Genomic DNA, 25,654 nt, shown 5'->3' with positions numbered 1-25,654 from the left:
CAATTATCGAGAATACCTTTGGTCCCCTCACACAGTGCTTTTTTTCCCCTTATTAAAGGGAAAGACGATACTAGTAGAAATCTTCAAAGAGTTCAAAGTTCAAACCATCCATTACAAGCAAGGAATTATACATAAATAAAGCAAAGAAAAAGCCAAAAGTACCTAAAGCTAACAACAATACACTTCCTCCGTTTATTTAAGCACATATGAAGTAGATGTTACACTGTACTAGTATATTCTTCTTTTTATCTCTCTCCAATTGCATGGATTGCATTTAATTTTTTCTCCCTATCTCTTTTATACCCTTAAATTATATAAGAGTCTGCAATTAAAAAACTGTAACATCTAATAAACAACAGAGGAATTTTTTTTTGAAATACAGAGTACTCCATATCAAAAATTATTTATTACAACTTTTTAAAAACTGAAGAAGTATTTTTTATAATATTATCTTAACCATGATATTTGGGGTGAAAGGGAGTAAAATTTTAAAGAGGCAAAAAAATTCAAAAGTGAATAAAATTTAAAATAAACGAAGGGATCGAATATGATGATGAAGGAGGAGTGAGAAATTTGATGATGAAGGAGGAGTGAGAAATTTGATGAACAACATGAATGGAGATTTGGTTTTTGTTTTTTTGTTTTTGTTTTTTTTGAAGATTAGATGAGTTAAGTTAGGGTTATAATAGAGTATGGTTAGTGAAATGATTAAGGGAGTAAGTTGTTTAAGTAAGGGCAGTTTGGTAATTTTTTATAGAAAAACTTACTAAAAGAGGAAAAAAAACATTTATTGCACATAATAGAAAGCGTCTGCTTTATAACCGTTTACGGAGATAGTATATACAACGGCCCTTGAACTTTAGAGGATCCCACCTGCAACACGAGGGTCCATAGAAGGGTCCCATGACAAGAGTCTATGAGGCAAGCCTTCCATTGTCATTTTTGACAAGAGGCCGAAACTCACCTTATTTCTGAGTTGCAAACTCACCTCCGATCCTAATAGTGTGGACAAACTTAATACCCAAAAATCGACACTGGAATTTGGCAAATCAATGGGAGATGTTCAATACACCTTATTCAAAGCAGCAGTGAAAGGCGATATGAATGAAGACTTTGTTGCCATATATGAGAACGAAATGTTGTGGTTCAAAACACCTGATGCTGGCAACAGCATTGTCCACATCGCAGCTCGACACGGGCAGTTGGAGGTTGTCAAGAAAGCGGTTAGCTTATTCCCTGTTCTTCTCCGACAGAAGAACAATTTGGACAACACCCCTCTTCACGAGGCTGCTGCTTTCGGAACTGAGGAGACTGTGCAACTCCTCATTTCCCTGCTTCAGAATAATAGCAGTAGTACCACTCCTGTGTCGCATTTGTTGGAGGTGAATCACGATGGTGACACCCCGTTCCATGTCGCATTTCGATACCGTAACATGGCTATAGCCCAAGAGTTGTTTTCATATGTAATTAAAGACCACCCGGAGATCCTGGTCATGAAGACCAATCTGCACAAGGAGACTCCTCTGCATCTTTATGTTCGGTGTTGTCCAGGTAATTGCTCCATTTTTTTTAAAGTCATTTGATTGAGTATATTCTCGGGCCTCAAACATCAGCTTAAGCTTTTGGTTGAGACCTGGGAATAATACCTTATGTGAGAGGCCCTTGGGCTTGAAATGACGATGAAACAGGGGCTCTCAGGCTCTCATACTCATACTCACACTCAACAGTTATGTTTACAGACGATGATTTCCTAACCAACAAAGAAGTGATCAACGAAGGCAGCAGTGAAATTTCCAATAAGCAAGCACTTGTATTTAAATTAGTTGAAGCGAATTTTTTTTGCATATTTGAACTTGATTCCGAGGGATTTAACCCTCTGATGAGGGCAGCCCAATATGGCCGGGTCTTGTTCCTTTATGGGTTGTTCCTTAAACACCCACTTTCAATGGAATGTCGAGACTCGAAAGGAAAGAGTTTTTTGGACCACTTGAGCCTGAGGATGACTAACAAAGCACAAGACAGTAAGGATAATACAATGTATGTTTGCAAAAAGATACTACAACTACAACCAGTTGATGATATCCTAACATGCTCTCGAGATCAAGATGGGAATACCCCATTACATTGGGCTATATTGAATAAAGATTTCGATCTCGCTTCCTTGATCCTTGAACGGCATGCTGCGGCACACTCAAGTGCAAGGAAGGAGTTGCTCATCAGCGTTAAGAATTTACAAGGGAGTACTGTTCATGATTTTATTACATCCAAGCCTGGAATTCCTCAAGTCCTTGTAAGCAGTGGCGGATCCAGGATTTCCGAGATAGTGTGTCACCATCAATTATTGATCATTTGTGAAAGTACAATTTTTTTTTTCCATGTTTTGTTCATAATTAATTTCAATCCAAAACTTATATATATAATATATATATATATATGTATATATACATACATATATATGTATATATACATATATAAAATTGATTTCAATCCAAAAATAGGACACAAAAATTCATATCACAACCAAATACAGTACTTAAAAATTCAATTTTACAAGTCGAAAATACTACAAATAACATGTTATAAACCAATGGTACAATAAAATTATTATATTGAATTAACTTTATGATTTTTTAGTTAATTGATAAGCTTTATGGGGAAATATTAAAATTGGTTGTACAAATATAAGATATAAAAAGGGGGAAAAAATTATTAAAAAATTATACAAAAAAAAGTGAGATAAATAACTTAAAAGACCAGTTATTAAATATAACTGGTCTCTTTAATGAAAAAGAAAGTAACGCAAAAAAATTGTGAAATGCAATAGCAGCATCAAAGAGACCTTTTATATAAATAACAGGTCTCTTTAATATATAAAAAAAACACACAAAGTCTTTTGTAGCAATAGCAGCATCAAAGAGATCTTCTATCTTAATAAGGGGTCTCTTTGACATTGTTTGTTGTTACCACTAGCAGCATCAAACAGACCCCCTATCTATAATAAGGGGTCTCTTTGATATTGTTTGTTGTTACCACTAGCAGCATCAACGAGACCCCCTATCTATAATAGGGATTTGTTAAACATCGCCCACAAATTACTACATAAAGCCCACAAAATTCACTTGGTTTGCCAAAATTGCCCTTGACCTTAAAAAAAAACACTCACACTCTCATTTCTCATCTTCTTTCAACCTCTCTAAAAAAAAAAATTTCAAATAACGGCAATGTCGAGGCGGCAAGGCAAGGAATTGGCGGCGGCGGCGGAGGAAAGGATGTCCCAAGGAGGAAAGGTACATTTTGTTAAAAAAAAAGGGAAAAACCGCCGTGACGGCGGTGGGGCGCCCTGGCTGGACGCCCAGCCAGCGGTGGTGGCGCCAGCTGCAGACGCCGCCACCAGTTGGCTGGCGCCTGGGCTGGACGCCATAGCCACGGTTGTGGCGTTTATTCAAGGCGCCGCAGCCGTAGCTGTGGCGTCCAGCCCAGGCGCCAGCCAACTGGTGGCGGCGTCTGCAGCTGGCGCCACCACCGCTGGCTGGGCGTCCAGCCAGGGCGCCCCCCCCTTTTTTTTTAAAAAAAAAAAAATTGTTTTTAATTTTTTTTTTTGTGTAATATATTTTTGAATTGTTTTTATATTTTGTTGTTTATTTTTATAAATTTTTTCAATTTCGTTGTATTTTTTCTAAGTTTATATTTTGTTTACAATTATTTGTATGTTTTTAGTTTATTTGATTTGCGATGATGATTATTTATCGTATAAATTTTTGTATGTTTATATATTTTAAAATTTTGTGTAGAATTCACTGGGTCGTCATGGTGCGGGGAAGAATATAGAGCTTCTTAGTAGAATTTATTCAGTGGAGAGGTCGGGGCATAGACATGTCAGATCCCGTGGTATTTCGGCCTCAGCTCGTAGAGAACGGATCCACCGTCGGGATGAGGATGACGATGACGATGATGATGCTGAGGAGGGTGACCAGGAGGAGGAGCAGGAGGAGGGCGCAGATGAGGATGAGGATGTGGACGATGGCAGTGGACCGTATGATGATTACGGTCCATTCAGTCAGAGGGTTGATGACATGTACGAGACGCATATGGTGGAGGTGCGTAAGGGTAGGGGTGGTAGGTTTGTTAGTAGATCTGGCACATCATCTGCGTCCACTGTATCTGGGGCAAGCAGGAAACGGTCGAGGGCCGGTAATGATTCTTGGGTTGTTAGGAGTGAGGTGCCCGGTGGGCCTGTTCACGGGAGTGTGATTCCTAGCTTTCTAGGACACATAGCTGCCCGTATTTGGGAGGACCAGGAGAGGCCTTCAGTTACGGGGTTGTTGAAATGTCATACCCGGGAAAAGACTTGTAGCTTTTTGCGTACATGGGCTGAGGCCTGGCCGGCGGAGAGCGAGATGTTCGAGCGATTGGAGGGCACTGGGGTGAATCACGTTCCTGCCACCATGCACGATAAGATTGACAGTACGCTGATCACGGCTTTCATTGAGCGATGGCAGCCGGATACAAACTCTTTCCACCTTCCGTTCGGTGAGATGACGATCATGTTACATGACGTCGAGGCCATTCTGAGGATTCGTGTTGAGGGTAAACGACTTTGTGCTGTGGCTGATGCGGATCAGGCAAATTCGCTGGCGGAGTTGTTGGCGGTGGACAGGGCTGCACTGTACACCGAGGCCCTAGGTGTTTGGGAACACGGAGGTGTGAAGATCGCATCCGTGTTGCAGCGGTGTTTGTACCCCAGTGCACGTAGGACGCCCGACGCACAGCTGAGTGCTTATGTTTTTCTACTCCTCGGATGTACCTTGTTTCCGGATAAGAGCGGCGGAAACAAGCTCAGGCCACGCGACATAGTAGAGGCGTGTGACCCCGACAGTGTAGGTCAGTTTTCCTGGGGATCGGCTACGTTGGCGTATTTGTATCGCCAACTAGGATTTGCGAGTCGGGCTGACGCGGCAGGTATCACTGGGTGTCTGACTCTATTGCAGACCTAGATATACGAGTACTTTCCTGCATTGCGACCACATCGTGACCCAGTTCCTATTGATGAGGGGATGCCGCGTGCTTGTGCGTGGAGTCCGCGCTCGGAGAAGAAGTCCATTGACCGCCTCCGATCGATACGGTTATTGCTGGACAGGCTGTCCCCCTTAGAGGTAACGTTTATTTATAGAGTCTACATTTTATTATTTGCACATATTATATTCATGTTATTAAATTTTATATGTTGTTATTGTACAGGTGAACTGGATGCCTTTCGGCCCGAACCCTAGTGTTAGGGTACCCAGGACCCTGTACACGGGACTCATTCAGTATCGTGAGATCGTCGAGGCGTACATGCCCCAGCGTTGTCTTCGCCAGCTTGGATTTGTCCAAGTTGTCCCTCCTCCCCCGGCATGCCCGATGAAGGCGGTCCGACCTGCATCGTCGAGGGACTACGTCGTGAAATGGCCGGATATCATGACCGGGACGTGGGACCAGTTTCCGATGGTGGCCCGCTTATGGACTGCGGAGTTGCAGCGGCCGCCCTCTGGGGTTACTCTCATGTGTGACCATTACTACATGGAATGGTTCAACCGGTATTCGCACCCGAGGTTGATCGCAGATCTCGACCCCAGCGATGATGATTATGTGCCACCGCCTACTGCCACGGAAGCGGTATGTCTTTTATTATATTTATCGTTGTCTTTTAATTAAGATTTATATGTTGTTATTGTATTTCATCTTCTGTTTTTTGTTGTATGCAGTGGATGGGAAAGATAATGCAGGACGTACAGAAACTCTCTCTTGAGAAGGACAGCATGAGTGCAACAGGGAGAGCTGTTGTTGATAGTCTGGAACAGACCCTTGCGCAGTGGGAGTCGTCGTCGAGGAGGGAATACTGATGGTTATTGTATTTTATTTATAGAGCATTATGTTGGACATTATGTTGTAAAATTGTAACATTTTAGATTGTTCTTTTAGCTTCCAACTTAAACATATTATCAGTGCTGTTTTTAAATTTTGATATAACCGTTCGTGGATCCGCGCAACTTACCCATGCAACATATAGAATGCAGTAAGCAATACAATATAAAATATTAATGTTCTCATTAAAAGAGCAACGTACAAATAAGATTACAAATAAAGAATGTAAAAATGAAAAACTAAAATGCAGCTAGGGTGTTCCATTCGTGGATCCGGTCATGATATAGCGCATCCCAACCCTCTACGCTCGCTGTGCGAATGTTGTACCACCTAGGTATAATCGGTGGCACTGGAAAATCGGTTGACATGTCAAGTCGGATGAAATGTCTGTATGACGACCCAAGAAACGCAATAGCTAGCTCTCTGACCGGTGTGGTGACAGTCTCACGCGACCGCCAAGGGAGAACCGTGGTACAAGGATAATAAGCTTGACTATGCACTCCCAGGCCGAAATGCATGACTGCGCATTTGTAAATGTTTGCAACGGCAAACAGATCTAGGGGCGCGTCAAAATAATGATTTTCGCCGCAAGGTCCACCTCCCCACCGGATACGCCGCAGAGCGCCATCCAAGTCATCCTGGTACACATGACGATAAACATTTCGGTTAGAGGCAATTTCGCTGTACATCAACTCACGCACCAAACCGTAGTTGTCTTCGCCCATTTGAAAAACATCAGCCACGACCCGGAATCCGCAGTTACCATCTCCGATTACATCATTCCACCCTTCCAAGTACGACATGATGATCGCAGGTATCCTTTCCTTGTACGGAAACTGATCAACATCGTTTCTTCCTATTCACCATATAATTATAGACAGTTAAGAAGGCAGGAGTAACACTTTAAAACTATGTGCAATAAAAACGCACTCCTGTTCCGCAGTTGTCGACCTCGAGGACGGTCAACTCCTTCGGGTTCCTCATAATCTAAGTTAGACGGGTGGAACATGTCATGAAGTACATGAGTAGCGTCACGAATAATAGAAGGATGGCTGGAGGACACTCGGTCGTACATCGAACGGAACTGCTCCAACTCCTCCTGTTCACGGTCGGCCGTTTGATTGTCTGCATGCTCACCAATAACAAGCGTCCTCCAGAATGAATGGACCTGATCAACATGTAACGACGCCCTTTCTTCTGTAATAACGCGGTGAATGGTGCATGCGCAAGGTAATCCATGAGTTACTGAAATAGTACACCCACACCGAGCATACACTTCGTCAGCCAAGTCCCTCACCCTGTTCAGCTCAGTGAGAATCAACCCCAAGCAGTAGTGCGACACACGACCATGGAGAATCTTAAATATAAAATGGCTATACATCGTACCATGTCGTCGTCTGGAGTCCTCTAGAGAGTTCCTGATGTCGTTCTTCTGAGTTTCAATTGACTTGTTCAGTCTAGCGAACAGTGTATCCAAAGCAGCGGTCGATGAATCAATCCAGTCCTTGGTAGCTCTATGAGCGCTCTCAACTCTACATGTTGTAGTGTTCCCAAAATGAAGTACCTGGTTTGTCCAATATTTGACAAACTTTTCCCTGTGAGGGACCCATTGATGCATCACATAGTCCACCAGTGCCGGACACCACTGGTACGAATCCCTGAAATTAGCCAATGCTCGCTCATACGCTTCCTCTGTGGTAGCCTGTAGGATCTTCCGCCACTTACCATTCACCAATCTCTCTGCCATTTCCAAATTCTTCTTGAAAAGGTTGTAGGCTTTCACTTTCACTTTCACGCAGTTGTTGATGTGCCATGTGCACAATAAGTGGTTCGATTCGGGAAACAGCTCTGCTATGGGGGCAAAGAGACCTCCCTCACAGTCGCTGACGATGGCTGCTGGATGAACATTAGGCCCGATGTAGTTTCTCAGCTTCTCCAACACCCAATAATAACTTGGAGCTGTCTCATCCCTGATGATTGCATGACCAATCAGAAAGTTCTGGTTCGTTGGAGCCATCCCAACCATCTCAACCAGTGGGAACTTGTACTTGTTTGTCTTGTACGTTGAGTCGATCAAAATCACAAATGGCCAAGACTTGATCATATCAGCACAATCAGGATGCACAAGGAAAAGATGAGTCACCTCCGCTGTATCTTCATCAGAATCAAACCAGAACAGGTAACCACGTGATTGTGCCTGGTGTAGCAGCTGATGTATAGGGTTCCTTCCCTCCGACCGTTCAAACCTGAGTTGCTGTCTGACGTTGTAGATGTGTCTTTGGTTTGGATGGTCTTCTGGAAATTTCTCTAACACAGATGCTAATATTTTAGCAGGCTTCACTTGAGCATCACTCATTTCTTTCACAACTAGTTTCGCAGCAGGACTTAAGCCGCTCAGTTGTCGATGACCCTCTTCATATACTATCATCTCATGGTTGTGATACCCCCATTTAGAGTAACCAAGCACTTCCCAACCGTCACGACTCCGTAGTTGTCGAACCTTTACTCTGAACTCACACCCACAACCTTTCCGCTTTGTATCAAACCGAGTGGCTGTACGAAAATCTCTTTCTTCTCTTTTGCGATAACGGTCACATCTCAAAATGCGATCCATTCTACCATCCCGTTGAGATTTATGAGTTACTACTACCAAGCAAAATCCAGCTGCAATTGCAACCTGTTTTGCCCAATCAATCGCCTGTTGAGCTTCTTCGAATGGACCATCATGTCCAAATATCCCACTGTAATCATTTCCGTCTCCACCATATTCCTGCATCAATTATATATTACAATAAATACATTTAACGGATAATACATTTAATTTCTATATTTACACAGAATTAACACAAAAAAAAGCATAATTATATATAATCAAACTTAATTTTTATAAAAACCCAATTCGAATTTTCAAACTAAATTTAAAAATATACCATTTCGAATTTTCAAATTTAATTTTAAAAAAACCTATTTCGAATTTTCAAATTTAATTTAAAAAAAACCCATTTCGAATTTTTTTAAAAAATCATTTTCGATTTTTTTTTTTAAAAAAATTAAATAAAAAACAACAACAAAATCAAAAAAGAAAAAAAAAATAAATTAATTTATAAGGGTGGCGTCTGCCAGGGCTGCCACAGCCACTGGAATGGCGCCTGGCAGGGCCGCCTCACCCAGTGGAGTGGCGCCTGCCCAGGACGCCAGTCTGGTGGTCTGGGCGTCTGGGCTGGACGCCACTCTGGTGGTTCAGGCGTCTGGCTTGGACGTCCAGGCTACGGTTTGGGCGTTCACCCTAGGCGCCGGAGCCACTCCGACGGTAAACCGTGAATTTTAACGGTGACTTACCTTGTTTTCCGTCGACGACGACGTACCTCCGGCGTCCCCCGCATCTCCGGCCTGCCCTCCGGTCTCCCCCGGCGAGCCAGTACGGCTCCACATTTTTTACACCGAGATTATTTCAATTTTAGAAAAAGGGCATAATGGTCAAACCATATCATATTTGTGGGCTTTATATGGTAAATTGCGGGCGATGTTTAGCGTTTCACCTATAATAAGGGGTCTCTTTGATATTTTATTTTTTTAAAAAAATACTGTGTCACCGGACCCACTATGACTAAAGGTGGGTCCGCCCCTGCTTGTAAGTACTTTTAGTTATTGTCTACGAGACTATAATTGATTCATAAACAATTTTTTTTTTTTTACCCGACCATTACATCGGGTTAATTGACACATAAATTATATTCCTTCCACACCACAAAAATTCGGTCAGTTACTATTCATATGCTTTTCCATGCATGTTTTATATCGTTTATACAATCTTCAGTTACATATTTGTATAAATTGTAACAATCTACTCATCAACACGAATCACACAAGACTTCACATTACTATATTTTTTCTTATATATTTAATAGTTATTTATTATACTATTCTCTTCATCAGTTTAAACAAAAGAAAACACTCAATACACATTATTTTCATACAACCGAGCGAGTAAAAAAAATAACATAACATCCTTTTTGTTTTGCAGTTAACCTGTTTCACTTTATTTTTCACAGAGTAATAACTGTTACTCTAAATATGTCCAATCACAGAGGATATAATTGTAAATATAATAAACGGAAATTTCATGAAATGCCCCTGAGTAATTTTTTTATTCACCAAATACCCATCAAAACTTTCAAATTCACCAAATACTCATGAGTTTAAAAAAAATTCACCAAATGCCCTTAATGACTAACGGCGGTGAACACCGTTAGTCATTAATGACTAATACACCACGTGGCAGTTGGTTGTTGTAATATAAATAAATTAATTATTAAAAATACTTTTAAAATATAAAAAAAAAACTTAAAAAAAATTAAAAAAATACCCCCACCACCCCCAAGACCCACCCCTCCCCACCACCAGCCCCTGTCAGACGGCGCCGGCCGCGGCCGCCAGCTCCCAGCCGAAAGCGGCGCCGGTCGCCGGCGAGGCCAGCCCCACCACCCTCGACACCCCAACCCCTACCCCCAGCCCCCTCTCCCTCCATTTCCCCTCCCTAACCCAAAACCCCTTCTCCGGCAACCAACCACCCCGAAACCCCCAATTCCAAACTCCCAAATTCGCAACCCCTGATTCCAAAACCCCAAATTCGCAACCAACATTCCCCGAAACCCGTCACCGGCAGCTAGATTTCATCCTTCACGTCGCCGTCGGTCACCTTAGCCAAAAAATACCACCCCTGAAACCCTAAAACCCCAAAATCGAAACCCTAAAAAATCAAATCTAGGGTTTCGATTTTGGGGGGGTTATTTTTTGGGGGCTTCAGTGAGGTGGTTTAGGGGGTGGAGATGGAAGGGGAAGACGCGGTTTAGGTTCGCCTGTACAAAGAGGGAGGTTTGGACGCCGGTGGTGGAGAGGGGAGGGATTTTCGAGGGAGAAGATGGTGGATTTTTGAGGGAGAAAGGTGGTTGGGTTGTGTCGCCGGTGCGGGGCAGCTGGGCAAGGTCGCCGTCGTGGGGCTTCAGGTTGGTGGTGGCGGCGTGGGGGTAGGCTGGTGGTGGCAGTGGCGGTGGTTGTGGGCTGTGGTGGATTAGTTTTTTTTAAAAAAAAATTTAAATTTTTTTTATTATATAATTAATTTACTTATTTAATAAGCAACCAATCATAAGCCGCCACGTGGCGTAGTTAGCCTTAATGACTAACGGAGTTAACTGCCGTTAGTCAATAAGGGTATTTGGTGATAATTATGTGAAACTCAAGTGTATATCGTGAATTTGAAAATTGTTATGGGTATATGGTGAATAAAAAAATTACTTAGGGGCATTTGATAAAATAGCCGTATAATAAAAGCTACTTCGTATATTTTAAAAAAATATGTTCCAAGTAATATAATATACTTACATAAGTCAATTACTCCTTGTCCTTGCTCATAATATGCATCTATGCAAGCACTGAGTGTTATTAGTAGAGATGTCAATAAACTCTTGATCCTACCTAAATCCTACCCTTCCCTACCATAATTTTAGTGCATGCATCTTAAAGGAGTAATTAGTATGTACTATTTTGGACTGAATTGAACTAAATATAATTCAACTAAAATCAACAGCAATGAATTGTAATTAGGATTGAGCTGCAATCAGCTGATCTGAACTGAAGTAATCTAAAGTGAATTGAAGTCGATTAAACTGAACAGAAATTGGTTGAACTAAAGTGAGAACATAAGGCTATATCCTAATAATGAAGTACCCCATGTAGGTTTAGAGTGATTTTGTGCAAACACATTAAATAACACCCACAATAACTCCATAACTCCCAATTGGTACTTTTGTTGTTCATTGGGTTGGCTTGGGCCCTCATTGATCGACCGTATGCCTAACTATTGCGCATTAAAAATCCCTCAATTATTGAAAACACCTTATCATCTCCTTAGTCTTGTTTCCTCACTCATTACTTCCTTACTCCTTAGGCCTTGTCAGAATTTGGTGAAAATTTAAGGAGGTTGATTTTATGGGTGGAATCATTATTAGGGGACTAATTTAGGAGGAAACTTTTTACAAGAGTAGATTTTAATGGAGTTTGAAAAAAGACCATTTCCAATGGTGAGACTTAAGTGGATATTTTTAGAAAAGAGAGAGTATTTTTTACAATGTATACCAATAAGTCGGTATCTAAACTTAGCAACTCAAAAAGAAAGTTGCTAAATTTAGATACTCAATTTTGAGTCTCATTTGACAAAAATGTGGGCCCTTGTCAATATTTTATTATATTTTTTGTAATTTATTTAAGTTTTACTTTTTTTTTTAAATTTTTTTTAATCTTATAATTATTGATGGGTCATAAATTGAAAGTGACAATTGTATATTCTAGAGAGTCTCACCATTGAGAATTAAGACTTCATATGAGTTGCTAAATTGAGAAGTGGATATGGTATCACCATTGGAGGTAAAAAACAACTCATTTTGTATTTTAATATTCAAAGTTGAGTCTCACCCTTGAAAATTGTCTAAAGATTGCGACTTTTTTTTAAAAAAAAAATTAAGAAGCAAAAGACAAAGTCATGGGCCATAGATGAGTGTCGGTATTTATTGGCAGAAAAAAAATGAGAGAAAGGAGGTAGAAAAGGGTTGCCTTGTTGGATGAAAAATAAACTGGGTAAGAGGTGTGGGGTAGAGCTGATCACACTGAGCCCGACCTGATTTTGGGTGGAATTTGGGTAGAATTTTCTGGCCCGGCTCGATTTTTAAAAAAGTTTGGACGGGTTTGAGAAATGGACTTTTTGCATTTTAAGTTGTTTTTTTGGCCCGGCCGAAAATTGGCCTGAAAAGCCCGTATGACACAGCTAGTTTAGGCGGATTTGGGCACACGTTTTCCGGCCCAAAGCTTGGCCCGGCCCGGCCCACCCATTGATCACCTTTAGTGTGGGGTTGGATAATGTATTATCTTTTATTTTATTTTATTTTTTTTATTTTTTTTATTTTTTTGAGGAATAGTCATAGGCTTGAAAAAGTCTATCCAATCCAGGCGGGCCCAGAACACCTAAATTTATTACCATCCTAGCTTTTACAGTTTTACCCCTTTACCCCAAAACAGACGGGCTCTTAGTCTTCACAGTGGGAAGAGCAAAATTAGATATTGTCCACAGATACAGGAGAGGGGAAGTTTATTTTATTGACATTGAAGAATTCTTGAATACAATGGATATGCTAGGTTACAAAAAATAGGATTTTATATAATACCCATCATGGGTTATACAAAGGGGACCGGCCACAAAGAAAATTAAAGGCACAAAGTAACAATAAAAAACGAGTGACCTTAAACCTATTTTTCACTTCAGTCACTAGTGCTTTTAGATTGGATATTTTGATTTTCTATTTCGGATTTTTAAATTGTTTCAACGGCCCTACTTTGTATTTCCTATGTTTGAAAAATCCTAGTACTAGTTGATTAATCCCAATGTCCTAACTACCCTTCATGAATTTAAAAATGAAGTAAATGATTTCCTTTTGTTAAATATGAGTGCAAGTTATATATATAACCCTTTCTCAATAATATTTAGTTGCGGTAACAACTAACAAGTGTGATTAAACATGATTTGTAGAAGAACCTGTTGGAAGAAGCTACTAGGGGAATAATAATGAATGAGCAACTATACAATACAGCTAAAAACTTAGATGTGGGTGTGTTTATACAACAAGCAAATGATGATGATGATGATGATGACGACGATGATTTTTTTTCTCGTCAAGATGTGGATGGAAAGAATATACTTCACATACCCCTACATCTTCAATCCGCTTACAATTTTACGGCCGGCAATTTAGGAAGTTACCGAAGGTTTTTCAAGGAAGCGATTAAAAGATGTCCGAAATTGATGTACCAAAGAGATTGTAATGGTGACACACCACTACACATTGCTGCTAGGACTACATTTCTTGAAGCAGACTCATTGTGGACAATATCTTTCCGAACATGGAACGGCATGAAAGAGGATGATGAGTGGCTAGCTGATCATCAAATTCCTCCATGGAGGATGAAATATTCGAGAGGTCATATGCCGATTCATGAATCTGCACGCAACCAAAATTTGGGTGTCTTTCATGCAAATATTAAACACTTGAACAGCAGGTATAGAACGGAAGCAGTAGAAGCACTTTTGGACGTTAATGATCATGGCGAGACCGCTTATCACTTAATTGCTAGATACGCAGAGCCGCAATTGGATACTGGTCAGTTTCCATCTCTTCTTTAATTACATACTTCCTCCGTTTTTTTAATTGTTGTTCCACTTCTCTTTTCGGGATGTTTTTAATTAGTCGTTTCTCTCCTTTTGACATGATTTACGTATAAAAATTACAAACATAACCTTACTTTTTAGTGATCACATTATTCTTTCACTTACTTTTTGAGGGGTTAAGATCCTCAGAAGTTATGACAAAACTCTAGAGGGTACATACATGTACGAGGAAAAAAATATAACTTGTGATGCTTCACTTGTAGGCTACATATTTAATCCGGATTCGAAAACTGCTGCATACAAACGTGACTTAGAAGGCTTAACCCCTGTCATAAGAGCGGCACACTATGGTCGGAGCATACTAGTTAGGAAATTTAGTGAATGGTGTCCTAAATCAATAAACATGATGGATTACAAAGGTAGAAATGTGTTGCACCATCTTTGTACTTCACCCTCAACTAAGGTGGACGAGTTGGAAAACTTGTTACAACATTGGGAAAGTAATCGCACACAGTATCCTGAATCTATACTGTTAGTATTATCGAAAGATGAAGATGGTAACACGCCTTTACATCTTGCCGTCTTGCATCAGAACTTTAAGGTTGCTGATTCTTTGTTCACTCATTTTGATGTGGGCGATAGATCATACACAAAACACTTAATGGACCTCAACAACAACCAGGGGGAGTCATTCAAAGACTTGATTACATGTGGATCAGGCATTCCTCCAAACCTTGTATGTATCGTACGACTTTATCGATTGCTTACTTCTAAATTTCTTTCTACAACTACTAATAATGCTTTTCATCTTTTCTATTCTGTTCTGTTCGCAGAAGGAACTAATACAACAAGCAGATACTCGACATCTGCTAACCACAATGGATGACCATCTTTATGAGGCAGCAACAAAAGGAGATGTGGATGTTGGTAAAATAGAGGGAATTAAAACAGAGTAAATTAAATTAAGAAAGCAAAAGGAAAATCTGATAATATGCTCTTAATATTGCTACATCAATTGATCAATATTTGTGCCTTTATATAGGCTTACATGAAAACAACTTAAGCTAGAAAAGTGGAAGAAATAACAACTTGCTACTGATTTATTCAAAACACTAACTAACCCTTAAGACTCGGACAAAGTAAAACAGAAAAGTTGAAGCATTCTTCATTCAATACACCCCCTTGCTTCAAAGCTACACACACCCATCTTCTGCCTAAAGTAAGTGTGCTTATCAAAAGAAAGAGCCTTCGTGAGTATGTCTGCAGTCTGATTGTTTGTTGCACAAAATTTCAGCTCGACTTCCTTCTTTGCAGCTAAACTTCTGATGTAGTGAAAGCGTATGTCTATGTGCTTGGTTCGACTATGATACGCTGGGTTCTTAGTCATGGCAATTGTTGCCTTGTTATCACAGAAAATCTCAGTAGCTTGTTTTTGTTCACAACCAACCTCACTCAACAGTCTTCGCAACCAAACCATTTGACAAGCTGCAGATGTAACAGCCACATACTCGGCTTCAGACGACGAGAGTGCCACTATATCCTGCTTCTTCGAGCTCCATGATATTGCTCCTGACCCCAAGATGAAGGTATGACCTGAGGTGCTTCTTCTATCATCAACACAGCCTGCCCAATCACTGTCACTGAACCCAAACAGCTTGCAATCTGCATTTTGCGCATACCAAATGCCATACTCAAGTGTACCTCTAATGTACCGTAGCACCCTCTTAGCAGCTCCAAGATGTTGCATAGTGGGAGCATGCATATAACGAGAAAGAGCACTTACAGAGTACATGATGTCAGGACGAGTGTGAGTTAGATAATTCATCCGCCTACCAAGCTTCTATAATAACTCGAATCCGCAGCTTCAGTACCATCATCATGCCTTAGTTTCTCACTCGTATTCATAGGAGTTGCAGCAGGCTTAGCATTGTACATATGGAACCTATGCAGCAGGTCCTTTGCATATTTCCTTTGCGAGATAAACACTCCATCTTCAGCTTGATTCACCTCGAGTCCAAGAAAATATTTTAGCTTCCCCAAGTCCGTCATCTCGAACTCTTTTGTCATTGAGGACCTGAATTCTTCAATCAGATTTTGTGATGATCCCAAATAGATTATATCATCCACATACACGCACACAATCAGGAAATCAGACAACTTACTCCCTTTCACATACAAGGTTGGTTCATTATCACTACGCACAAAGCCATTTTGCAGAAAATATGAGTCAATTCGCTTGTACCAAGCTCTTGGAGCTTGTTTTAGGCCATAAAGTGCTTTCTTCAGCTTGTACACCTTATGCTCCTTCCCATTTACCACAAAACCTTCAGGTTGGGACACAAAAACTTCCTCCTCCAAGTTGCCATTCAAGAACGCAGATTTGACATCAAACTGGTAAAGTGGAAGTTTTAATTTGGCAGCTAAAGACAAAAGCATTCTCACTGTTTCAAAGCGTGCAACAGGAGAGAATGTTTCGTCGTAATCAATACCCGGATTTTGTGCATATCCTTTGGCAACAAGCCTTGCCTTATATTTTTGAACACTACCATCAGCATTATGTTTCACCTTGTAAACCCATTTGAGTCCAATTGGAGTTTTACCGTAAGGAGGATCAACCAATTCCCATGTGTGATTGCGCTCAATTGCAGTAAGTTCTTCTAGCATTGCCTCCTCCCATTGCTCATTCTCCACTGCTTCTTCATAACAGGTTGGTTCAGACACATACAAGGCAAACGAACATGATTCATATACTTCGCTTAAAGACTTCATTTTTCGTGGTGGTGTGTCTGATGATGAGCTGGACTGATCTGATGAGCTGCTTCTCTCACTGCTTGGTGTTGAGGACGCACTTCTGGTTGGTGATATAGGAGGTTTGTGAACCTCATTGTTATTTGGTTGAGGCATTTCATGTGCAGTCTCTTCTTCTTCATTAGTCAAGAGAGAATTAGGTGATTGAGCACTATCTTTCGCATCTTCCCAACTAGCCTCTTCATTAAACTTGACATTCCTGCTTATAATTACTTTGCCACTTACAGGATTATATAGCTTATATGCCTTAGATTGGGTGCTATAGCCAACAAAGATATATTTTTGTGATTTCTCATCAAGTTTTGAACGAGAATTGACTAGAGCATAAGCTATACAACCAAAAATGCGTAAGTGACTCACCTTGGGCTTGCGACCTTTCCATGCCTCATATGGTGTTTGATCATAGACTGCTTTGGTAGGAGAAATATTGAGAATATAGACTGCAGTAGCCACGGCTTCAGCCCAAAATTCCTTTGGAACGTTTCTTGCGTTTAGCATACTTCTTCCCATTTCAACAATTGTGCGATTCTTCCTCTCGGCAACGCCATTTTGCTGGGGCGTATAAGGGGCAGTGAGCTCTCTGTGAATGCCATTTTCTTCACAAAATTGATTAAATTCTTCTGAAACAAACTCTCCTCCACGATCAGTGCGAAGGGTTTTAATGTGACAATCACTTTGTTTCTCCACAAATGCCTTGAACTTCTTGAAGTGCTCGAATGCTTCAGATTTTTTTCTTCAGGAAATAGACCCAATTCATGCGGCTAAAATCATCAACAAACAGTAGGAAATAGCGACTCCCACCTAGTGAATCAATTGACATTGGTCCACATAAATCCGCATGAACTAGCTCTAAACAAGTTGAGGCTCTCCATGATTCCCCACTTGGAAAGGCTGGCCTGCTTTGTTTGCCAAACACACATCCTTCACAAAACTCAATAGGCTCGATTGTAGGCAAGCCAAGAACCATTTGTTTCTTGCCTAACAACCGTAAGCCATTAATATTCAGATGACCGTATCTCAAGTGCCACAAACTTGATTCACTATTTCCCTTTGCAATGAGGGCATTACTGGTTTCACTATGTGAAATATTTAAGGGAAACATTTTGTTTGGGGTCATTTTAATGCTCATAATTTTGCGATTTTGGTCATGAATATCACAATGGCCATTTTCAAAAATTACAGAATATCCACCCTTAATTAATTGACCAACACTCAATAAGTTGTGAGTAAGAGAAGGTACATACTGAACATCATGGATGAGTTTCGTCCCGCCATTACAAGTTGGAATTGCCACTATGCCTCTACCTTCCACCTTAACTTGCTTGTCATTGCCGAGTCGCACAACTGACTGCTTTGTGTTATCGATTGACTTGAACCATTTCCTTTCTCCTGACATATGATTAGAGCATCCACTGTCCACGAACCAGATTCCATGCTCCATCGGTTCAAGCTTTGAATGGGCCAAAAACAGATTGCTTTCCTCTTGTGGTGCCTCGGAGAAATTTGCCTTCGATTCTCCTCGTTGCTTGCTCCAACAGTTGGTCTCAGTGTGACCATTTTTCTTGCAGTAATTGCACTGAATATTGCTTCTGGAGTGTTGATTGAATCCTCCATTGTGCCTTCGACCGCGACCTCTACCGCGAAAGGCTCCTCGAAAACCACCTCTGCCTCCTCTGTTATTTGATGCTTCACCTTTTCCCTTTACGAAAGGCTCACCTCTCACTTGTAGAGCCTTTTCTTCACCTTTCTCCTTGTCTTTCTTGAACCTGGATTCATGAGCTAGCAAGGAACACATTAATTCGTCGAATGTGTAAGTTGAGAGATCTTTCGATTCCTCAATTGCAATAACGACCCCATTGAACTCAGGATCCAGGCTGCGCAACACTTTGCTTACAACTCTCTCGTTGCTCAAAAGCTCACCATATGATTTCATCTGATTAACAATACCTGATACCTTCGATAGGTATTGTTGCATAGACTCCTTCTTGGTCTTCTGCAAACCATCAAATTCAGAACGTAATGCTTGCAATTTAACAGAGATTACCTTCTTATCGCCAAAGTACTCGTGTCGTATGATCTCCCACGCTTCTTTGGCTGTCTTGGCAGACGATATGCGAGGGAATATGTCATCATCCACTGCAGATTGGATAAGAAATAGGGCTTTGGCATCCTTTTTACGATTGTCACGCAATCGTTGATCAGGTTCTCCTGATGCTTCGGTGTAACCTCCTTCAACAATGTCCCATAATTCTTGAGACTTGAACATGGTTTGCATTTTGATACTCCAAAGGTGATATTTTTCGCCTTTGAAGATTGGAATGAGAGGTTGTGCAGAAGGGTTTAGGCCGTTGTTAGACATAGTAGAAGCTTGTTTGATTGAGTGGTGAGGTTACGTGAGAGAAGAGAGGGATTAGAGCCGATTTTTTTTTTTTTGATTTTTTTTTTTTTTTGGAGCTTGGTTGAGGAAAACAGTCTGGCTCTGATACCAGAATTTGTTGATAAAATAGAGGGAATTAAAACAGAGTAAATTAAATTAAGAAAGCAAAAGGAAAATCTGATAATATGCTCTTAATATTGCTACATCAATTGATCAATATTTGTGCCTTTATATAGGCTTACATGAAAACAACTTAAGCTAGAAAAGTGGAAGAAATAACAACTTGCTACTGATTTATTCAAAACACTAACTAACCCTTAAGACTCGGACAAAGTAAAACAGAAAAGTTGAAGCATTCTTCATTCAATAGTGGATTATATTGAGCGTGAAAGTGGTTCTTCAGTATTGTTATCTCAATCAAATGACGGAAGTAATGTCCTTCACTTAGCCCTCCGGCATCATCAATTACCCCTCATCGAGTTTCTACTCAATGATGATATGTATTTTAGGCTTATCTACGGGAATGACTACAAAGGAGACACGCCTTTGCATCTTGCTGTTAGCCTTCAAACAGATGAACCATCGACCTTAACTTTCTTACAACTTTGTCTCCATCGTTGGAAGACGTCTCCATCTTTTAAAAGTAAAAATTACCCTGCGCCATGGACGGTGAGAAATTCCAAAGGAAATACATACCTTCATGAAGCTGCACGCGTGTGTAGCTACAAAGTTATATTTTCAGATTTTCTAATTGATAAAGACATTAAGGATGTGAATGACCATGGTGAGACTGTTTTTCATGTCATGGTCAAATATGCCACTGAAACAGGTCAGTTTTTATTTTAATTCTATTCGGGATTCTTTATTGATAGAGTATAAAACATATTCCTGGGCCTCAACCATCAGCTTAAGCTTTTGGTTGAATTGGTCCTATCTATAACATTTATCTTCCACTACAGTTTGTACTTATTTTGCTATGCTATATAACACTGCAGCAAAAAATTACCTAGAGAATTTGACAAAACAGATGCAATCGCTTGTCTATATTCAAGATTCTGAGGGCTTCACTCCGGTATTAAGAGCACTGCAATATGGTCGGCTTGGAATGGCTATGCTTCTTATCCAACAATGCCCTCGTTCAGTTGAGATTCCAGATAATAAAGGTAGAACAGTTTTGCACCATTTAAGGGCTTTGGTTGTAGATCTTGTTGATCAAGTAAAAGATATACTGCCGGTGTGGAACGAATTTTTCAAACGTCCCGGTGTTGATGAGCTTCGAATTGCACAAAATGAAGATGGAAACACACCGTTGCATCTAGCCATCATTGAAGGTGATTTTACCAAATCAAAATTTCTCATGGAAAAATGTCTCCAATCGGAGAACAGACGAGAACTGATTATTGTCAACAATGATGGTCACTTGGTTTTTGAACTAGTCTCTTCACAAGCGCATATACTTGCCATGGTGTGTACCCCTTCTGCTCTCTAATCCTTTAATTTTTGCTTCATAATTGTTTGAAAATTGGCTTGGTTGTGTCCATTTATATATTTTTCAAGAGTGAATTTCCTATTTCCTATTTCCTCTGTTGTCACTAAAATAAAAAGGGTGAGTTTGGGTAACTAAATGCATCTCATTTCCCTTTTTGAATACTTTAACAGAAGGAGCTGCAATCAATGGTTAGCAGAAGCTATGTTAAAGAGACAAATTTGATTGACAAAGCGATGGATGACGAGCTTTATCGAGCAGCAATAGAAGGAAACATAAAAATATTTGATTCTATGATAGTTGATGATGTTACAGTCGTAAATGATACTGAAAGTAGGCCACCAAATCTTCCTGAAGCATACTTTTGTAGTCAAACACCAGGCGGAAGCAATATAATACACATAGCCCTCCGACATGGCAAAGAAAACAAGCGAGTAGAGAAATTTATATTCATTGAAATTGCTCTGGAAAGATACCCAATTTTAAGCATGCAATCGGAAAATAAAGGAGACACGCCGCTTCATCTTGCTGTTAAGTGGAAGAGTGGGCTATCAATAGTGAAATTACTAATAAAAGCATCCCAAAATTTTCTACTCGATGAGAGCAAGAAAGCTTTTTATGTCGCCCCATGGGCTATGAAAAATTACAAGGGCTGTTTCCCGATTCATGAGGCTTTACAAAGTGGCAACTTGAAAGCTGCTGAGGCTTTATTCGATTGTGACACCGAGGCTAATATTCGTGTTAGCAACCTTGGTGACACTGCACTTCATTCTTTTGCCAAAAATGGTCTTCCTATAGGTATGTCTCTTAGGCCTCTTCTTTTCAACTTCGATCAATTAGCATTTTGTATTGCTCAGTTTAATGTTTTATTGTATTCATTAATTATCTACGTAGCTAGGTAGGTTATTGATTTTTGTTCTTACTTGTAACATATATGTATATCAAGATTGGGTCGTGTTCAGGTTGCACGAGCTATACTCAAGTATCGTCCACAATCAGCATACCTCCAAGACCCCAATGGTCGGACATTTTTGCACCTCTTGCGATTTACAGGTGAAGATGTTGATGAGAGTTTGGATGGAAATTTTAAGAAAACAGGGAAACAGTTATTTGAAATCCCTGAAGCAGATGCACAGAGATTTGTTCAAGATATTGACGGAAACACACCCCTCCATTATGCTATTATAAATAAGAATTCTATTGCTGCAATTGTGTTAACTGACAAGTGTCTAGAAGATGATGAACAAAGAGAGCTTGGATTGGTGAATAAAGAGGGTCAAACAATTCCAGATTTACTCGCATTGCATGACGTCCCATACGAGGTACATTCTGGATCTATTATGTGCAACATAATTCAATCAAGTTCGATTCATTCTTTCAATTAGTTAGGTACAATATAGAAAAAAAAAAAAAAAAAAAAAAAAACCCAATGAATTCCAATAAATTAAATCTAATAAGGTCTTATTTAGTGGAATTTGAAATCATAGTTCTAATAAGTTGAGGAGCTTCAAGTGAAGAGTTTATATGCATTATACGGACTTAATACTAAGATTTCGTTTGAATTTATATGCATTATACGTACTATAATTAGTATAACACTAAGATTTCAAATTCTAGTTAATTAAGTTAGTTATTCATGTAAAGAATAATGAAGTTGTTGCTTAGCTTATAGATGTTTTTATTTTTGATTAAATGCAACAGATTATAGAGCTAATTAAAAAGAAAGTACCGAAGGCAGTTTACTTAGCTAGAAGCTCATATGGTATCCGGAAGACAGAAATGAAAGAGTCGGCGAATGCTCTATCTGTGGTTGCAGCTTTGTTGGCAACCATAACCTTTGCAGTCGCATTTCAGGTACCAGGTGGATTTGGTGATGACGGATTCCCTATCCTATTGCAAAAGCCAACATTCATAATATTCTCAGTGGCAAACACGGTAGCAATGTGCAGCTCAATGCTTTGTCTGTTCTTACTCCTTTGGGTGATGGGAATTGGCAAAATTCACGGATCCCTCAAGGTATTAGATATCTCTATAATCCTGCTTCGTTTGTCCTTCTATCTCACCGTGCTCACATTCACAACCGGTGTGTTTGTGGTTACTGTCGAAAAGAGTTTATGGTTGGGCATCTCCGTTTGTGTTCTTGGCTTCCTTACTTTCCTTCTCACATTCAAAATGTCAATCAAGGTTGTTGCCAAATATGGGGGATATGTTAATAGTAGCATGAACAAGTTTAAAAAGAGCGTCAAGTCCCATTGTGAGCATGCTACTCATTTTCTACCTAATACAAAAAGGACTACTCATCATACAAATTCTCAAACAACCGAACAAAACGATTGACTGATCAATACATCTTAATTAGCCTACATATATATGTTGTTTTATTACTAGGTTTTGCAAATGATTTGGACTTTGTGTAGTGGTAACATAATTAACAATGTACTCATTATATTTAACTTCGTGCACGTAAGAGCTTGCTCCAATAGTCCATGTATTTGATATTTCTATTTTAATACTCCCTCCGTATCATAATGTCTTGTGTGTTGTGTTTTATTTTATTTTATACTCTCTCCGTTTTTAAATACTTGCTCCATTTCTCCATGCGCGGAGTTTTAGGAGAAATCAGAGAAAGTAATAAAATATGGAGGTAGTGAGGGAAGTTGAGAAAATAAAAATTATAAAAAAAAAAAAACAAAAGTAGTGGAAGAATATGAGAAGAGAGAGTATTATGTTAGGTCCACTAAGTATGAGAAATGAATTAAATATTGTAAAAGCTTTCCAAAATAGGAAATGAAACAAGTATTTAAAAACGGCCGGAAAAAGAAAGTGGAGCAAGTATTTAAAAACGGAGGGAGTACTAGTTTCATCCTGTGCAAATGCACGATTATTGCACGAATTATAATAATCTAATATAAATTAAACTTTTTTTTAAGCCAATATACATTAAACTTTGACTATTAATTAGTATTTAAAACATAAATATTCTTCTTTTAATGAACCTTGACCTGTTGGTGACCGAGTTTTAGTAGGTAGTATGCCACGTGTCAAATCATAATTGGTGCATTTCATTTTAAAAAAAATACAAAAAACAAAAAGCAAAAAAAAAAAATTAAAAAAAAAGAAAAAACTCCAGCCACTGTGAAATTAAATCCTAGCCTTTACTCCATCCACCACCAAAACCGGCCGGCCTTCCTCCTTAACCTCTGAAAACGGTCGGCCGTCACCTGTCCACCAGGGAAACCGAGGATCTTCGAGGGTTTCGGTGTTTTTAGGGTGTTAAAGAGAGATTTCGGGGTGGTTAGGGAGGTAAGGTAGCGTCTTTTGAGGTGGTTAGGGAGGTTGGGTGGTGTTTTTCGGTGCTGGGATGGAGGTTTTGGGGGTTTCCGACGGTTAGACAAGGGTTTTCGATGACTGTGATGGTTTTAAGGGTGGCGGTTGTGGTGGTTTATGGTGGTTTCGGGGGTAGAATGTAAGTCAGGAGTGAATTCTGGGGTGGCTTTGGTAAAAGGGGGGTTCCGGCCGGCCGTTTTCGGGGGTTTAGGGTGGCGGCCGACCGGTTTTTGCTGGGGCTAGGGAAAAGGTTGGGGTTTTGCGGCGGTGGCTTACTTGGGGGGTGGCTATTGGGTGGTGGGTTTTTTTCTAAGTTTTTTAGGATTTTTTTGAAATAACATCACAAATTTTACAAAAAATGGATTATAACACCCCAAATTCTCAAATTTTAATATAACACAACAAAAAATAAAAAAAAAAATTGATTTCACCAACATCTAACGGATTCTCGGATGGAATCCGTTAGTGGGGCTCATTATAAACACGTGTCACTCAGCAATTTGTTTAAAAAATTAAAGAAAAAACCCAAAATTCTTACCCAACCTGTTTGGGGTAATTTTACCCTGGCACGTGGTCCAGTAAGAAGGTGACACGTGTCACCTTAGGGTTAGTCAAAATTAGACCAACCCTTGTTTGACACGTGTCATCCCAAAGAAATGGGAAAAAAGGCGGCCTTAATGGCCCATATCCCGAGAAAGCCGCAATGCGGCGCAGCCCACAAATGATTAGGGCTTGATGACCTAATCAGGGGCATAATTCCCGAGGACCCTATAAATAGGGCGATTTCCTCCTTTTGGAGACACGTTTTACCATTTATTACACAATTTACTCTTTGAAAGAGACATCTCGAGCTTGGAATCCTAGCAGATACCCACCTAAATTTCTGCACCTTTTTACTCCTATTCTAGTTACTAACTTGATCGTCGGAGGCGGAGCTCCAATCACCCAGAGTCTCCGTTATTTTGCAGGTACAGCTCACGCCGGACCAGACTTTGTGACGTAACTCTCCCGAGGGACAAAAACACCCAAAACATTTGGCGCCATCTGTGGGGAGAGTACCTCAAAGATGGTTCAAGAGTCTGTACCACCTCATGATCCAAAAAATCCTCAATCTATTACCCGACCGGGTAATACAAGCATTTATCAACCCGTCAATAAACCGGGTAGTTCAACCGTTCCTCCACCGGTACGTCAGCTACAGGTCTTCACTGACCATGATGACGATGATGATGTGGAGACGTATGTGGCCAAAGACGGTTCATTTATCTCCAAATACACCCGTTCCAAAGATCAGCTGGAACGTGAAGAAAACCAGGCGGGTCGAGCCCGACCCACTGGGAGGCCAGAAGGGGAAACCCGGAAGGCCAGAGGATCAGCTCCGGTCACCCGGGAAGAGCTCATGACTTTCATGAACACCTTCAAGGGTGAAATCAAGGAGATGATCAGCAAAAACAAGGCTAGCTCCAGCAAGGATCAACCAGCTAAGAAGACACCTCCCTCTGGGAGGAAGAAGCCGGTCAAGGACAGGCAGCCTACT

The 25,654-nt window shown here is 40.2% G+C and overlaps 2 protein-coding genes across 4 annotated transcripts; both read left to right on the top strand.

The window, feature by feature from the left end:
- Window positions 1–472: 472 nt before the first annotated feature.
- On the top strand, window positions 473–23,304 carry LOC110730972 (serine/threonine-protein phosphatase 6 regulatory ankyrin repeat subunit B-like). 3 transcript variants are annotated; one of them, XM_021910822.1, is made up of 10 exons: window positions 473–1,551; window positions 1,740–2,290; window positions 13,484–14,111; window positions 14,383–14,855; window positions 14,953–15,042; window positions 19,680–20,133; window positions 20,300–20,769; window positions 20,964–21,588; window positions 21,737–22,112; window positions 22,492–23,304. In XM_021910822.1, the coding sequence occupies exons 1-9, from the start codon at window positions 1,053–1,055 to the stop codon at window positions 21,976–21,978; spliced, it is 4,032 nt and encodes a 1,343-aa protein (XP_021766514.1). In that variant the 5' UTR covers window positions 473–1,052; the 3' UTR covers window positions 21,979–22,112; window positions 22,492–23,304. The 3 variants fall into 3 exon arrangements, with proteins under 3 accessions (XP_021766514.1, XP_021766515.1, XP_021766516.1); XM_021910823.1 differs by lacking the exon at window positions 22,492–23,304 and having other exon boundaries at window positions 21,753–21,935; XM_021910824.1 differs by lacking the exon at window positions 473–1,551 and having other exon boundaries at window positions 1,584–2,290.
- Window positions 22,483–23,127, top strand: LOC110731039 (ankyrin repeat-containing protein NPR4-like). The gene has a single exon (XM_021910890.1). It carries the CDS (start codon window positions 22,483–22,485, stop codon window positions 23,125–23,127), a length of 645 nt encoding a protein of 214 aa, XP_021766582.1.
- Window positions 23,305–25,654: the final 2,350 nt, after the last annotated feature.

The sequence above is a fragment of the Chenopodium quinoa genome, unplaced genomic scaffold (genome assembly GCF_001683475.1).
Source record: "Chenopodium quinoa cultivar QQ74 unplaced genomic scaffold, ASM168347v1, whole genome shotgun sequence".
Classification (NCBI taxonomy): domain Eukaryota; kingdom Viridiplantae; phylum Streptophyta; class Magnoliopsida; order Caryophyllales; family Amaranthaceae; genus Chenopodium; species Chenopodium quinoa.
The sequence above is the reverse complement of the archived record's forward strand: the minus strand, read 5'-3'. Positions and strand labels throughout refer to the sequence as shown.